This window comes from Phascolarctos cinereus, unplaced genomic scaffold (genome assembly GCF_003287225.1).
Source record: "Phascolarctos cinereus isolate Bilbo 61053 unplaced genomic scaffold, phaCin_HiC Scaffold_4;HRSCAF=312, whole genome shotgun sequence".
Lineage (NCBI taxonomy): Eukaryota > Metazoa > Chordata > Mammalia > Diprotodontia > Phascolarctidae > Phascolarctos > Phascolarctos cinereus.
The window spans coordinates 707274273-707290983 of NW_027555847.1; the positions used below are offsets into that span (position 1 = coordinate 707274273).

At 42.9% G+C, this 16711-nt stretch overlaps 1 protein-coding gene across 1 annotated transcript in view; it reads left to right on the top strand.

Moving 5' to 3' along the window:
• The first annotated feature begins 211 nt into the window (after positions 1-211).
• Positions 212-16711, top strand: part of SUDS3 (SIN3A corepressor complex component SDS3) — a 39969-nt gene continuing 23469 nt past the window's right edge. The window contains 5 exon segments of the mRNA XM_021007925.2: positions 212-423; positions 425-528; positions 6575-6644; positions 13764-13819; positions 14939-15010. Of these exon segments, the coding sequence (XP_020863584.1) occupies positions 392-423; positions 425-528; positions 6575-6644; positions 13764-13819; positions 14939-15010 (334 nt within the window). The 5' untranslated portion in view covers positions 212-391.

A 16711-nucleotide genomic window follows, 5' to 3' on the forward strand; every position in this document is an offset into this window, starting at 1 on the left:
GGGGCTGCGGGAGCCGTCCGAGCGGACGCGGCGAGCTGGGAGCGAGAGGCGTCATGAACTCAGGTGAGGAGCTGGAGCTTCGGGCTCGCCAGAGGCCGCTTTTGTATATTGGGTGGGGCGGGCTGGGAGCCGGCGGGATCGGGCGCGAGCCGGGCAGCCCGTGACCCGGAAGCAGCCGCGCGAGGCCCCCGTTGCTGAGCGCGAGCGCCGGGGGCGGAGCTTGAAGGCGGCTGCTGCGGCGGCGGCGGCGGCGGCGCCTGAAGAAGAGGAGGAGGAGGCGGCGACGGCGGCGGAGGCCGAGGCCGAAGCGGCCGCTCCCTGAGCTCCCTCCGCGTCCCTGAGCCCGAGGCCGACACATCCCACAGCCTCAGGCCCGGGCGGCGGCGGCGTTATGAGCGCGGCCGGGCTGCTGGTCCCGGCCCCCCGCCGGAGCGCCACCCGCCCCGGAGTATTACCCAGAGGAGGAGGAGGAGCTGGAGAGCGCCGAGGACGACGAGCGGAGCTGCAGAGGCCGAGAGTCCGACGAAGGTGCCGCCCACCGGGCTGGGGGAGGGGAGTAGGGGAGCGAGAGAGCGCTGCGGAGAAGGCCCGGCGTCCGGCCTCGGCGCCTTTGTCCACGCTGGGGCCCACGCCTGCAATGCGCTCTCCGCGGCGTGGGGGATGGGAGGGGGGGGGCAGCCTTGTCAATACGTTTTGTTTCTGATATGGTAGAGGTCAATAGGTTCTATCTAAACTATAGCTCTTTTGCGGGGTAGGGGGCTCCTCAAATTTTAATCCTGGGACCGAAAAATGGGAGAACCGCGGGATGGATTCTAGAGCCGAGAAGGGCCCCCCAGACCTTGTCGTCCCAACCCCCTCTCTTTACGGCTAAGGAAACAGACCCATCCTTTCCATAGGGCCTTTTAGAATCTCTGGATTTTACCCTATTGAGTCCATCCACAAGCTTTTATTAAACGCCCACTGTTTGCCTGGCTCTGGGGCCTGGCCTAATAAAAACAAAACAAATACTGTCTGCCCTCGGGGAGCTTACATTCCAATGGTGGAAGAGGTACATTAGACAAAAGGAGGTTGGGAGGGGTTGGAGCGGGGGAGGTGTGAGCTCCGGGCGTTGTCCTTTCCTGTGCCCTTCCCCCGCCTGCTGCTTGCGTCTGCTACTAATACCCATCGGAGGATAGTATTTACTTTGTATATATTACATGTAACGCATTTGTGTCAGTCGGGTAGAATCAGACCTCTACGATCATTTATTAAAGCCCTACTGTGTGCCAGGTTCTGGGGTGATAAGGAATGTGTTAAGAATATAAGCTTCTTGAGCACAAAGGCTTTAATGTCATTTCAGTAAAAATAATTTTTAAAACCACGGGAAACATTTAAATACGAAAAATAAACGAGTTACGAGGCCCAGTGGATAAAATGCTGGGCTTGGAGTCGGGAAGAACTGAATTCAAATTTGGCTTTAGACATTTCCTCGCTTGCGACCCTGGGCAAGTTACTTAACCCTGTTCTCAGTTTCTTCCATCTGTAAAAATGACCTGGAGAAGGAAATTGCAGACCACTCCAGGATCTTTGTCACGAAAATCCTAAATGGGGTCATGAGGGACAAGACTGAAAATGACGGAACAAAATTTATAATAATAGCGTCTACCTCCCAGGGTTGTCGTGAGGACCAAATGGGATGATATTTGTGAAGGGTCTCACATGTAGTAAGTGCTATATAAATGCTGGCTATCGTTATTGTTATTATTTGGTGTCTGCGGGGAGGCACCAATATCAAAGCCGCTGGCTGTGGCTGGAGAGGGTGGGTGGAGGAGGGTGGATCTGGATTCTAGTGGTGGTTTATTCCGTGTGACCTTCAGCTAGTCACCATCTCTGTGCCTTAAGACTAAGTTGTAGCAACAGTCTGTGTGGTGTGCCGTGTGTGGGCCTGTTCTGGGGGCCCCTGCCTTCTAGGAGCTCAGAGTTTAAGGGGTTGAGGCAGAAGACCTGCTGCAGTTGTGCATTCGTTTCCATTAATGAAGGAGATATCACCCAAAGGAGTACTCTGCACAGGTCCTTTTCAGGATCCAAAAAATCCCTGGAACCTTGCCTGGTGGCAAGATGTATGATAAATACTTATTGAATAAGTAAATTGACTTTTAATACTTGAAGGCCTTTCACCTGGAAGGGGGATTAGATTTTCTTTCTACTAGGTGGCATAGTAGATAGAGCAGGGGTGGGGAATCTTCGGCCTGGAGGCCACATGTGGCCCTCTGACTAAATTGAAATCAAAGGGCCACATGTGGCCTCCAGGCTGAAGATTCTCCACCCCTGAGAGCAAAGGACTTGAAGTCAAGACCTGAGTTTGAATTCTGTCTCTGACACTCAGTGGGTATGTGACCCTGGGCAAGTCACTCAGCCTTTGCCTACGTCAGTGTCTGTTCCCTTTTGTAAAATTGAGATTGTAATAGCACATCCCTTGAAGTGTTATTTTTTGGCTCAAATGAGATAATGTATGTAAAGTGCTTTGCAAATCTCAAAGCTTTACCTTTTTATTTTAAACCTTAGCTTTGAAGCACTACATACAAACTAGCCGTTATTGGCCACAAAAGACAGAAGCCTGAAGCAGTGGGTTGACGCTGCAAAGAGGCAGATTTGGTTTTTCCATAATAAGCTCCTAATGACTGGAGATCTCCGGGAGTAGAATGACCTCTTCTGTTCTAGCCTGCAGAATCTGCAACATTGGCAGTCTTCTACATGCGTCTTTGGTGTCTCTTTGTTGGTTATGACGTAGAGAGGATTTTTATTCGTATTTGGTACTCTCTGAGGGTCTTTCTAATTCTGAGATGCCTTGATTTAGAAGGGACCTTAGCAGTCATAGAATCATGGAGACTAGAGCTGTAATATTGTAATAGCTAGCACTTAGCAACCTCAGAGATTATCAGCCCAGCTGCCTCATTTTACAGATGAGGAAGCTGAAGCTGAGGTTAGGTGACTTGCCTAAGATCACACAGCTAGGAAATGGCAAAACTGGAAATTGAACTGAGAACCCTTTGCTTTAAAATTCAGCAGTATCTCTCGCATGGCTTAGTGCTAGTAAGATATAACACACGTTGGACTTTTTACTTGCCAGTTTTTGGTACCATCTCTGTCTCTTCTGTCACCTCAATTGCAGGGTGGCTGAGCCGTATCTGAAATTAGAGTTCAGAGACACTTGCTACTATTCCCCTAGACTCAGAGCTAAAAGAAACCTTTGTGGCCATTTAGTCTTTGTTCAGTCATTTCAGTCACATTCATCTCTTTGTGGCCCTTCTGGGGATTTTCTTGGCAAAGATACTGGAGTGGTTTGCCATTTCCTTTTCCAGCTCATTTTACAGTTGAGGAAACTGAGGCAAGCAGGGTTAAGTGACTTGCTCTGGATCCACCTACTGAGTGTCAGAGGCCAGATTTGAGCTCAAGAAGATGAGCCTTCCCGACTCCAGGCCTGGTGCTCTCTGCACTATAGTGCCCCCTAGCTACCTCTGTCCTTGCCTTAGGAGCTTATATTCTGATAGGAGAGAATGCATAAAGGGGAATGGAGCCTGGGACGGTTTCTGAGGAGAGAGCATAGATTTAGACCTGGAAGGGACCCTTACAACCTTATTTTACAGATGAGGAAACTGAGGCCTAGAGGTGAAGAGACTTGCCAAGGTGCCCAGGTAGGGGTAGAGTGGAATTTGAGTTCATTTCCTAGAATTCCATGTTGCACTGCTTTTTCCAGTGTACCACTGCATCTTAAAGTTACTAGGATGGTGAGAGCTCACCAGAAGGTGTATTTGTCGTGTCCTTTCCAGGAATGGATTGTCAATTTGACTAGTGTTCCCAGAACGAGAGGTGGGACCTAGTGGGGGTATGGTAGGGAGACAACTGGGGTCAGGTCTGGGGGCCAGCTAGATATGATCAGAGATTTGTGGTGGGCACCATGGGGGGGAAGATGGCCAGGGCTCAACATGGCCTTGGTAGAAAAGGGGGGAAGCTTACCCAAGCGCGATTGGAATTTGAACCTAAGCCTTCTGAGTCCAAATCCAGGACTCTCTGTCCTCAACTATATGGACTCATTTGAATAACATTTCTGTAGTAATTTATAGTTTACTGCAATTAAAATTACTATTTGAAGTAAGTCCAAGCTTGCTTACCCCCTGTTTCATATATGGGGACATAGAATCTCAGGATGTGGTAGAGATTGTTGTTGTAATGGAGGAAGACCCTGCCCTGAGTTCTGAGGGTAGATTATCCTGCTCTTTACTGCTGTTGTATTCTTGGGCAAGTCAGTATACCTTTAAGGGCTTCATTTTTCTAAGTTGTGAAATGAAGATGCTTTCCTAGCTGCTTTCTAAGTCCCCTTTGTGTCTCTAAATCCTGTGATTGTGATTTACTCAAAGATTGTCTGAGGCAGATTTTTTGAGGGCCTGGCCTAGCTGAATTTTGTAGTTGAATCCTGTGGGTCTAGCACCTTGATGGCACTTAGGTGCTTACTAAATACTTGTTGATTGGTCTTTGAACTCTCCAAGTCCATCACCTCTGCCATTTTTGCTTTTGAAATTCTACCCCTCCTCATCATTCTTCATGACCAGGTCCTCCCAGAATGCGTTTTACCCACATTACTCTTAGATACATATGGCCAATTTTGTATCAGTTATAGTTTCGGCATGTCTTGTCTCCTGACTAGATGATTCTTGCCTATTTTTAGATAAATATTTAGATAATTATTATTAATTGAAATGAAATCTAACAGAGAAACCTAGAGGGAGAATGGGTCAGTCAGTCAACAAGTGTTTCACTAATCTACTGTTATGTGCCAGGCACTGTGCTGATATCTAGCAATACATAGAACCCACTGTCGTCCCCCCCCCACACACAAAAAAAAGAACCCAAAACCTAAGCAAACAAAACACAGTCCCTACCCTCTGGGATTTTGCTTTAATGGGGTCTATGCAGATGACAAAGAAGATATCTAATCAGAGGAAGGCCCTGAGATAAAGAATGGCTAAGAGAGCTTCTACCTGCAGAAGGCAGAGATGAGAAAGGGAAGGAGTTCCTGGCATAGAGGATAGCTAGTGAAAATGCTTGGAGTCAGGACATGGAGTGTTGAGTGTGAGGATCTGCACAGACACCTGTGTTGCTGGATGGCAGAGTAGATAGAAGACAGTAAGATGTCAGAAGTGTGGCAAGTCTGGGGGCAGAGAGGTTGGGGGTGGTGGAGGAAGATGCTAGCAGGATCCAGAAAGGGTGGGGGAAGGGAACAGGATGTATCAAGGCAAGGGCAAGTTCTAGAGGTTCTAGGGTTGAGGTGCTAGACAGCACTTGGGGGTGACAAGTGCACTAGGCCAAAGGAATGGAATTTAACTGGGTGTAGGAGAGGGCTGCAGAGGACTCCTGAGCCTCGACTGCTGGGCTGAAAGAGATTCACAGGGAGTGGGCGCCAGCTCTGTGTGTGTGTGTGTGTGTGTATGTACGTACGTACGTACACATGTGCGCGCGCTTGTAAATGGAAGAGCAAAGCTGAGGTGACTGGTTGTATTGACAAGCTTCGCTGCTCCTGAGTTTCCAGAGAATGTAGGCTTGTGTTAATTGGGGTTGTCAGAAGATGTGTAGCTTTGATTGTTTCCAAAAGGACGTTTGTTCATTGGCAACCTTAGGACTGCTTTAGGCACTAATCGTCTTTTTCCGTTTACTGTTAGGTAACACTGAGACCCATCATTACTGTGGTTTTGCAGACCAGATTTTGGAAGTAGGCTCTTAACTGGAGCATGAAACACAGTTTATCTAAATGGCCAGCAGGGGGAGCAGTGATGTCAGAGCTGAAGTATTTGGACAAAGTGATAGTCTGGTGAGGTTATAAAAATTTTGGCCATTTTACTTATTGTAAAGAAATTCACAATGACATGAATCACTTTAACTACTTAATAATTTTACTTTCTCCCAAACATCTCTCCCCCTTCCCCCCGCTCTTTAGAGTATGAAAAGATATATAGGGGTTGTAAACTGTATACAGTCAATAGAGATTGTTTCTCTGTACTTTTATCCCTAGCACAGCACCTGGCACGTAGTAAGCATTTAATAAATGCTTGTTGATTGATTATGGATGGGTCTGAACTGTTGGTGTCTTGCTTTCTAATGTCTGATGTGAACTCTGTCCGGCTCACGATGGGCATCTGTGAGATAAGGATGTTTGTACTATGTGGGCTCCCTAAAAACTGAAAGGTTTCTGGGATTGCTTCCAGCCAGCAATTTAAAAGTCCTTCTTCCCCGGTCTTGCTCTTTTGTTGCTTCTGCTAGAAGTGGCAGGTTTGTTTCCGGCACTTCCCGTTCTTAAAGACACTTTTGATCCCTGTTTTGCGTGTTGCCATTTCAGGTGGAGGCAGACTGTACTGCTCTGAAGCCAGGAGTTTCAGGGAACCCCTGACACGAGTTAAAAAGGCCCATAAAATACGGCTCTTAAGTATACTTCCTTCGACGTGCTGTAGCTTGCCATAGACAAATGAAAAAATAACTGTGTACCAAATCTCCATTTGCTATTGTTAGTTCCAATTAATCCCTCTTCCTGCCTTTCCTTCAGATACTGAGGATGCTAGTGAAACTGACCTGGCAAAGCACGATGAGGAAGATTATGTCGAAATGAAGGAACAGTGAGTAGTATACAACATCTGGTATTGTTTTGGTATTTCTTTCCCATGGTTTGAAGTGGACACGACATCTGGTTTAGAAATCTGTATTGTGCCTGTGTATGAGTAACTTAGTCAATTTGGTTTGGGTAGGATATTTTGAATTTAAAAAACAAAACAAAACGAGCCTTCTGAAGACAGGGTTCTTTTTTTCTCCTATGATAATGTAGAATATTGGAGCTTTATCCTTATGGATATTCTAACATTCCTGTTTTATAGAGGAATCAGGACCTAAGAAAGTAAGGGTATCTCCAGGGTTACATAGTTAGTCACTATCTACATATCTATGTTTTTTCCTGCTTTAACTTTTTTATATTTGGTTCGCTTTCATTTGGATGATAGAAGCAGGGAGATTTTTAGTTATTATTAGTTAACCTGCAACAATGTTCCCTTCCCCTATACATTAGGATATGTTATATTCCAGTAGAGTAGAATCTTTGAAAACACCCAGCTCTGCTTATCACCTCTAGGTAGGACTCCATTGAAATCATTCTAGAGTAATGAAAAACCGAATTCTGTTTTGTAAAGGCAGGATAGAATTGCAGTCTCTTTCAGTAATTTGTTAGAATATATGGTAACTTTTACTCAAGAAAATTGTATTACTATTTAATTGAACCACCCCCCTATACTTCACCTACAGCCCAATTCCTAAGAGGACATGGAGAAAGGTTGCTTACCATTCTTATGTGCCACATCGTGTCCCAGAGCTTTACAAAGATTTGAAGACTAGAATTCCATTTTCTTTAGCAACCTTGGAGTTGTCTAGTAACAGTTCCTTTCACTTTTCTTCAAAGGTCCTAATGACAGTCTCTTTGAGGGCCTCCTGGATTACCTTCATATCTGACCAATGCTGAAAAGTACTGTGGGTGTTCCCTTGTATTAGAAGGTCTTCGTTGTTTTTGTGTCAAGGACTCTTTGTCAGTCTGTCGAATCCTGTGGACCTCTCTCGGAATAATGGGTTTAAATGCAGAAAATGAAACACACAGGATTACTAATCTTTTTAAAAACAAGCTCATGGACTGGCTTCCAGCTTGAGAGCCCCCCTTTATATTATAGGTCTTTCAGGCTGTGCTGCTTATGTTTTCGTCCGAGGATCATTTTGCTTTTTTATAACCAAAAAACCCTAAGGTGCTATGTTTATATCTCTTAGATTTTTAAAAAATTCACTTTGATCCTGAAATCCTTTTATATCATATTTGCATATAACTGGTAAATCTCTTCACTGGGGAATATTTAATGCTGAGAAAAAGTAGATAGGGTTTGATGATCTCTGATATTCTTTTTAGCCTTTTTAGGTACATTTGATCTTTGGCAAGGAATCCATCCTCCTCAGACTTTGACTCATGAGCTAGATGTCCAGAATTCCATTTTAGTTGACTATTTGCTTCCCAAATTCCCTTCTGTTCTACCACCTTGCTTATGGTGGGCACATAACTTGTACTTCCAGTTGTATTTTCCTCCACAAGTTTTGCTTCTTCTCTGCTCTACCAAACTGAGTCTCAGAGACAAGAGTTCAAAAGTCAAAAGGTTCTCGGGCTAATACCATGGACCAAGTGTCTAAACTCAATGATTATACTTATCCCATCGTCCTGATCCGTGAAATAGTTATTGAGCACTTCTATATAGTATTCCAGTTGTTGTTTCCCTTCTACTTTTTAGCAATTCCTCAAGTTTTGCTACCCAGACGGATGCATTATTTCATTAACGTGATGGTCCTCTGGAAGTGCAGGTGGTAACCTTTCACTTCTTTCTTGTCCTTTGAGATTCTTGTCTTGGTCCTCCTGTAAATTATTCTAAAAATATTTACCCCACACATTGATGACCTTCCTTTGCATGTTTAAAGATTTCACAGGTAGCAGTGTTGACTTTATCCATTATCCCTCATTTTTTATTTCATGACCAGCTCATCTCCTGGTCATACCTATCCTTGATGTGATCGTTATTTTTACATAATTTCTTGCATGGAAATCATTGTTATATGCTGCAGCCTACTTACATAGCCCTCAGTGCATCTCTCCATTGACCTTTGGATCACCTGCACCTTTTATTCTTTTCAGATCATATTTTTCATGATCAGTAGTCAACCGGGTAGCATCATTACAAGAACATTAGTGCTAGAAAGATGAGCTTTTGTAGCTAGGAGAAGCATGAAGTTACTGAATCATGTTATATACTTTCCCAAATGTGATCCTTCCCTATTTCCTCCTCATCTCTATTTCTGAACTCAGCTCGTTGGCTGGCCATCTGCACCATTTTTCCAGGATAGATGTACTGGTGGATTAACTTGAGGCAGTGCCCATCCACCTGCATTTCATAATCTTGGTAGTATGTGTACCTTCTAACCCATCGGGGTGGCTAGGCTCTTTTGAGGGATCCTTGCTCTTACTGAGCAGGCTCTGTGTGCAGTCAATATAATGTCATCTGCGAATAATAACCTTTAGAGGATGTCACTATTTCTAGGAAATCTTCCTTCTGTTCAGACTTTGTATAGGACATCTTCTCTACGAGCAGATGATATCTGACCCCGTAGTTCTGTCACTGTCACATCATTTTTGGAGGGACACGCCCCTTCTTCCTTCTTGTAAAGCCTTGAATCTGTTTTCAAGCTCTTCATTTTATAGCTGTCCTTTTCCTTCCCTCTGTCCCTTGTGTAATACTCTTTCACGGTCTTGCGTCCTGATAAGGGTCAGATGTCACTCCCTGCTCCTCTGAACCTTTTTCTGTCCATTGAAGTCTTGCTTTTCGTTTCCTAGGAATGCTGCCAACCTGGAATGTGGAGAGACCATCTTTATCTTCTGCTTTAACGGGGAGACTAGACTGCAGTTGGAACACAGATAATAGCAATGCAAATATGGCACACTCAGTGCACGGCACTCTGTAATTTCTTCTCTTTGTCCTGCTTAAGATTTCTAGCCTTGTTTTCTGGATTTGTTTGTGGGTGTTTTCCCTTTAGTCCTCCACCTGGTTAAATTTTTCACAGCCAGTGATCGCCTCTTCATAACTGTACACTCCTTTGAACCTCTTTGCCTTAGTCTGCACATCAGCTTCATAGTCCCACTGCCCTTGTCGGTCTGGTAGCCACTTGCTCTCTGTTTCTTGTGCCTCTTGTGAATTCAGGGCTGCAGATAGAGGTGAGCGTTTGAAGGCCCCGGCTCTGGCCTTCAGAGAGAGATCTGGGATTTTCAATTTGTGGAAATCATGGCTGCCCTTTGTGCCTCTTTGCATTCAGCTTAATCAGTTTTGTTCCAGCTCTTTACATTGAATTGGTATGAAGTCCTCTGCTTGAGCTGTGATTCTCCGAACTAGCATTTTTGTTAGGCTTTTTGCTCTATTCTTTTGTTGCCTTTATATTGGTTGAATAGATTCTGATATTTTTTTTTTTGGCTACATAATAGCTTTGTTGTTGCTGAGTCATTTCGACTGTGTCTGACTCTTCATGACCCTGTTTGGGGTTTTCTTGGCAAAGATCCTGGAGTGGTTCACCATTTCCTTCTCCAGCTCATTTGACAGATGAGGAAGCTGAGGCCAATAGGGTTAAGCGATTTGCCCAAGATCATATAGCTAGTAAATGTCTAAGTCTTTGTGGCTCCTGGCCTGGCATTCTACACTTTGCTACCTAGCATCACTAGAGTTAATATACTTTTTCAAAACAAAGTACAGACTTCATAAATATTTGTATCTCAACAGACCCTAAGACTATGACTGTATACAGAACATTAATGCTTAATAATGGCCTTATTTTACTGTGAAAAGGATAGACAGTTTTCAGTATACAATATAAGGAAGTAATGGAAGTAATTGATTAAAATATCTTTTGATTTAAATTTTAAACAATACATTAATTTTAAAAAGTTTTATGCAGTATTGTTAAAATACAGAGTTTTAGTGTTTAAGCCCTCAGCTGTCCACAATGACTAATTTGGAAATAGCTAAAGCATTTTCATAGAATAATGAATTTGGTGGAGTAGTTAGAGTGCTGGCCTTGGCAATGGAGAGATGTGGGTTCAACATCTGTCTCTGAATATGTCACTTATGCCTTTTGGGTCATTGATGTTCAAGGTTACAATTGCCAAATTAAACTTTTTCTCTATTAGGTCATTGTATTTTGCTTCTTTTTATCAGTGTTAGTCGCTGCCTCTTTTGGTAGGGGTGGGGATCTTAAACTTTTTTAGTTCAGTGTTACAGTCATACCCACCCACCCCTTACTGCAAGCACAGATACATTGTGTCGGTCTTCAGGTTTTATATTCTCTCTACTTCTTCCTTTCCAACATCTTCTGGAACATATTCTTGGATTCTGCTTTTACTGACATAATTTAAAAAATGGCTTCTGTTGCCTGAGTTTCTCAGATGAAAGCATATTAGTCATCTTGAATCTTTACTTCTTTGATCATATTTCTAGTCACTTCCTGCATATCTCTTACTGTGATTCTGAACCAACTTGGAGGTTCTTATAATAAGTTTAGTCTCTCCTGGAGAGTATTTCTGTTCCACAGTCTGGTCTTTTTTTTTTTTAAGAGGAGTAGGGATGGTTTCATCTTCACTTCTTTTAATCAATCAACAAACATTTATTAAGTATTTAATTACATGGTAGGTATTGTGCCAGGTGCTAGGGACAAAAAGAAAGGCAAAAACAGCCCTTTGCCCTCAAGGAGCTTAGATGCTAATGAGGGAATAAATAGGCACATAAGTTGTATTTACTCATTGTTTGGGGCCTCTTCTTTTTTCCTTTTGCTAGTTTTCTTGCAAGGCTTTCTTCCTTTTTCTTCCTTTTCTTTTTTCTTGTTCTGTAATTTTTCTTTGCTCCATCTATCCTTGTTTTTCCGTGGCACTTACTCAGCTGTCCTGCCCAGTGACCTAGCTGTGTACTTTGGAGCTTTTGGTGGGTGGTGGGGGGGCACTGGTTTATTCTACATAAAATTACAGTACTTAGTCTTCTGTTTGATTTGGATTTCTCTGTCCTGGAAAATCTGCTTCTCTCAACCCTATTTTGACATAAAATGTTACTTTCCACTCTATTCTTCCCCACATATTAATCTTCCACATGAATTACATCAGTTCTTCTCTGGGACTGTCTCCCCTACATTCTTCTCATATATGACTAACATGATAACAGTAACAGATGCCACCTGGCTAGCCATTTTCAGTTTTCAGTCTCCTCCTCCTCCTCCCCTGTTGGCCATTCCTGTTTGAGGTTAGCCCTGCCTTTGCAGGCTACCATCCTGGTGGCTTTTTTACTAGAAGGTTCTTATGTTCTCAGCCTTCCACTCTAGGAATCCCGTTTTATATATTTTAATGTAACTCCCTGTAGACATCAAGAGCAGGAGCCCTGAGGCAGGACTGGGATGGGACTGAAAGGTCTTCAGCCTGCTGGTATAGCCGAAGTCTTTCTATACACACACACACACACACACACACACACACACACACACACACACACACACATACATATATACATATACACATATACATATACATGCATACATGCAATACATGCATACACACACACACACATATGTGGTTTTGTTTTTATTTTTTTGGTGAGGTGATCAGGGTTGAAGTGACTTGCTCAGGGTCACATAGCTAGTAAGTGTTAAGGGTCTTGGAGTTGAGCTCAGGTCCTCCTGACTCCAAGGCCAGAGCTCTATTTGCTGTGCCACCTAGCTGCCCCAAGTCTTTCTTTTTCATTCAGCCTATTAGTGGTCAGCCTCACTGGGACGTTCTATCTTAATTGAAATGGGCATTGTGAAATTCTGAGTCAGGTATTTCACATTGTATACCAAAGATAGATAGATTTCTAGCACTCTGTGTTACTTCCCTAACAAGTACCTCTGAGCATTTACATAATATTTATGTAGCAATTCGTTTCTCCAGACTTTGGTATTCTTAAGGTGGGAGAGAGAAGTACTGTGGAAAGACCCAATGCCTCTTTCATAGATACAGCCATAGTTTTAACAAAGTACTTGTAGTTTGTACCTTGAAGCAAAAGAACCTTGCCTGACTAAAAGAAATATGTGTGTGGGTAGGTAGAATGGGGGTAGCATTTGTTACTGTTATTATGTTAGTCATATATGAGAAGAATGTTATTAAATTTTGTTCATTTTTTCTTTGTGCCATTTTGAGACTGTCTTCAGGGTACAAATGAAGCTAGTTATTGGACTGTGAGACACATGTGAAACCTAGCATTTAGAGAGTCAGTTACATAGTCTGACAAGTCTCTGTTGCCCATCACGTGATGGGCGAAATATTCACCTCTCACCTTCTAATGGAAGCTTTCTGGATTTTTGCTTTTTTTAATGTCAGCTATTCTTTTCCAAATAAGACTTTATCTGGTTTTAAATGAAAAAAAAATCCTCTATCTTCCCAGATTCTCTCTTAAAAAAAGATTAATGCCATTTATTTAGCTGAGAATTTAAATGCCCATAGTTCTGTCTATATAGAATGTAGCAAAAATATCCATGGATTTTTAAAATCTATGTATGAAATTGATATAGTAATGTTCCATACGAATGTGGATGCAAATAGTCATAGCTGTCTTCACAGCTGTTGGGTTTTTCCCCTGTTCAGTTGCTAAATATCATTGGTGCTCCTCAGCCTGCCCCACAGTGTCTCCTTTCTAGTACGTGCTTGCATTTTGTTCATCATTGTATGTTAACTTGTATTGAAGTTCACAATTTCCACAGCCCTGGAGGTTTTATCATTCATTGCCGAAGATGAGGTCATAGGATTTGCTAAAGAGTTGGAACCAGAAAGTAGGTTGTAGTCTGAGGAAAAGTTCTAGATTCGTAGATTCAGACCTGGGTGGGACCTTAGAAATTATTAAATTCAATTCCCTCACTTTACAGGTGGGGAAACTGAGGTCAACAAAGTCCTGTTTATGTGAGTCCCCACTTCCTAAAATAAAAACCTAGTATATTGACAAACTCGTAAGGAAAATTGGAGAGTTTTTGTCTTTCAGGTAATGACACTGCTGAAATTCCCCCCCTGAGTCAGGGGTCACCCTCTGTTTGGGGGACTTGTGCCTGGTATTCCCCAAAGCAGTTTTTGTGTTTCTTTTAATGCCACGTTTAAAATTTCTCTGCAGGATGTATCAGGACAAACTGGCATCTCTCAAGAGGCAGTTACAACAACTGCAGGAAGGTTAGTGTGCTTTGGTCTGTTCCATTATTGGGTACGCTTTGTAAGGCTGTAAGTTTCTGACCAGGTATGGCTGATTTCTTCATAAAACTTCTAAATCTGGCCTAGCTTTTTGTGGGCCACCTGTCCCACCTTTGGAGGACAAACTCCTTCTGGTATTGCATACTCAGCTGATGCAAATTTTTTTGATATTTTTGATATAATATACATTTTTTTGGTCTAGTCTTTTGATTTCCTCGTTGTGGGTGTGTTCCCAGTGTAACAACTCCCTCGACTAATGGGGGTCAGGAACATAGCTGCAGTTTGTAGCCCCTAGCAAGTTGCTTGGGGCACCGAGGTTAGATGACTGGTCCGTGGTCAGTTGGGCAGTGTGTGTCTGCATCAAGTCTGGGCTCCAGGGCTTCATTGCTCCAAGGCCTTCCGTCCTGTAGGGTACTCAGCCTCTCTTACCATTAGTCTGAGGGAAACACTAAGCACGTAAATCTGCCATTTTCGGAAAGTCCTAGTGCATTCTAAGCTAAATGCAAATGAGTTCAGAATTAACTGCAATGCTACTTCTTTTCTCTTGTCGGTTTATAGAGGTGAGATTTGAGTATACTACTTTGATTATCTCTTGCTTGTGACATCAACACGCAGATGCAGTTGCCTTAATAGAAACGCTTTTTGGTTTGTCTTCAACCACTTACCTTTTGAGAAAGATCCAACTTGAATTTGGCTCCATAGTGAATAATTCAGAGGGAGTTACTAGTGTAGTTACATATTTAGGTTTTGAAATGTAATGTACATATTTAAATCGAAAGGAGTAGAATTCAGTTTATTGTGCTGAATGCAGTTGTATGAAGGATTCTAAAAATCAGTACCAGTAGACTAGTCTACTTAAGTGTGAATTAAACAAAAGGATTTTATTTGGAAAGGCCCACCTCCCCTACTGAAATGCTTAATCACCCAACTTGCACAGTAAGCATTTTCTGTACAATAGTTTCTGTATATTTTTTAGTGTATGATAGTGCAAATATTTATTCGTTTATTTTTGCGAGTGGGGCAAAGTGACTTGCCCAGAGTCACACAACAAGTAAAAGTAGGTTGATCTTCAGAGTAAACTTTGTAAATTATTTACATCAGGTACATTGCAAGAATATCAGAAAAGGATGAAAAAACTGGACCAGCAATACAAAGAAAGGATACGAAATGCAGGTAAGGAATTGGAACATGTTAATGAAAGTGAAGTGTTCTCCATCTTCCTTTCTTGAATTAATTTTTGGTCTCCAACCAATCATTTGCACCAGAGAGGTCAATTAAGAGGCCACAACACTTCCAGCCATCTGAATAAAATGTTTTTGGGAAATATCTAACAGAATAAATAATAGAATAGAATAATAACACTTACTAAGCACTTACTGTGTGCCAGGTACTGTACCAAGCCCTTTTACAATTACTTTCTCATTTGATGCTCATAAAAACCTTTTGAAGTAGGTGCTGTTATATCCATTTTACAGTTGAGGAAACGGAGGCAATCAGAAGTTAAATGATTTTTCCAGGGCCACACAGCTAGAAAGTGTCTGGGGCTGGATTTGAATGTGAGTCTTCCTGACTCCAAGCCTAGTGCTTTTTTCACTGTACCACCTAACTGCCCCAGTAGAACCTAGATAATATTAATATGTGGTTTTCTAAATCAATCTACTACCCATGGTTTACTGGCCTTGTTTCTATTTTAGTTTGACACAACTGCTCTGGCCCTTCATTTAAAATAAATCCCAGGTGTACCTGCCTGCTCGGGACCATGGGCCTGGATTGGGGAGGGGAGGATAAAAGGAATCATGGCTGAGAGCTTCTGCTGGGGAGGCCCTTTGCTCTTGGGCTGTTCCCCTTACCCATGAGAGAGGAATCTCCAGGGCTTTTGGGCCAATATCATGTTACTGGTGTGAATATACAGTCATAGATGCTTACATGGAATCGGTTTTTAGGTTATCCCAAAGCCTAGTTCTGGGATTAGAGTGACTTCTTTCTTACATGGTAGCCTCTGCCTGCTCTGTTGAGATTCAAGGGCAGCACACTTTCCTAGGCTTCCCATGTTTTCAAAATGGAAGGATCTGGAGAAGCAGGAAAGTGTCCTTGGTCTGTTCCATACCACCAATTCATGCAGTGGAAAGGGAGAGAGAGTATGAGAGAGTGAGAGTGTATGCGCGGGCTCTTTGTTTGGCACCGTGGAGGATGCTGAGAACTAGATCACCTGGCCCCAGCCCATGAATTGGGGAGATCCGACATTCAGAAATGCATTGAGTAATGACTTTAGTAGAAGAGAGGTTTGTGGCAGCATATGATTAAGTGAGGACCAGATGAGTTGACTCAGACAGACAGTTAGCACTGTAAGTTTGTAGGAGGCAAAGTTCCCTATGGATGTAGAAGTTTTTTTTTTTTCTTTTGCCTGTTGGTAAGGCAATCAGGGTTAAGTGACTTGCCCAGGATCGTGCAGCTAGTATGTATCATGTGTCTCAGGCCAGATTTGAACTCAGGTCCTCCTGACTCCAAGGCCAGAGCTCTATCCATTGCGCCACCTAGCTGCCCCGAAGTTCTTAATAAGTTGTTTAATCTGTATTGTCTCTTAACATTTTCTGAGTATGTATCAGTTACCTTACCTGGCTAGTAGTGAACAAAGTGAAAGACTAGGAAATCCAGGGGTGCTGCCATTGGTTCATTGTAGGACCTGGTACGAGTCACTGAGACAATTTTTTCCTTCATTTCTCTGTTCCTAAAGTGAGGTTGATGGTAACTATACCTTTAATACTGCCTAGGAATATTTTGAGGGCCCCTGAGAACTGATATGTAGCATTTTAAATTTCCTGAAAGCATTTTATGAATACGAAGGAGCCCTAATACAGTTGTGCTTTTTTTCAA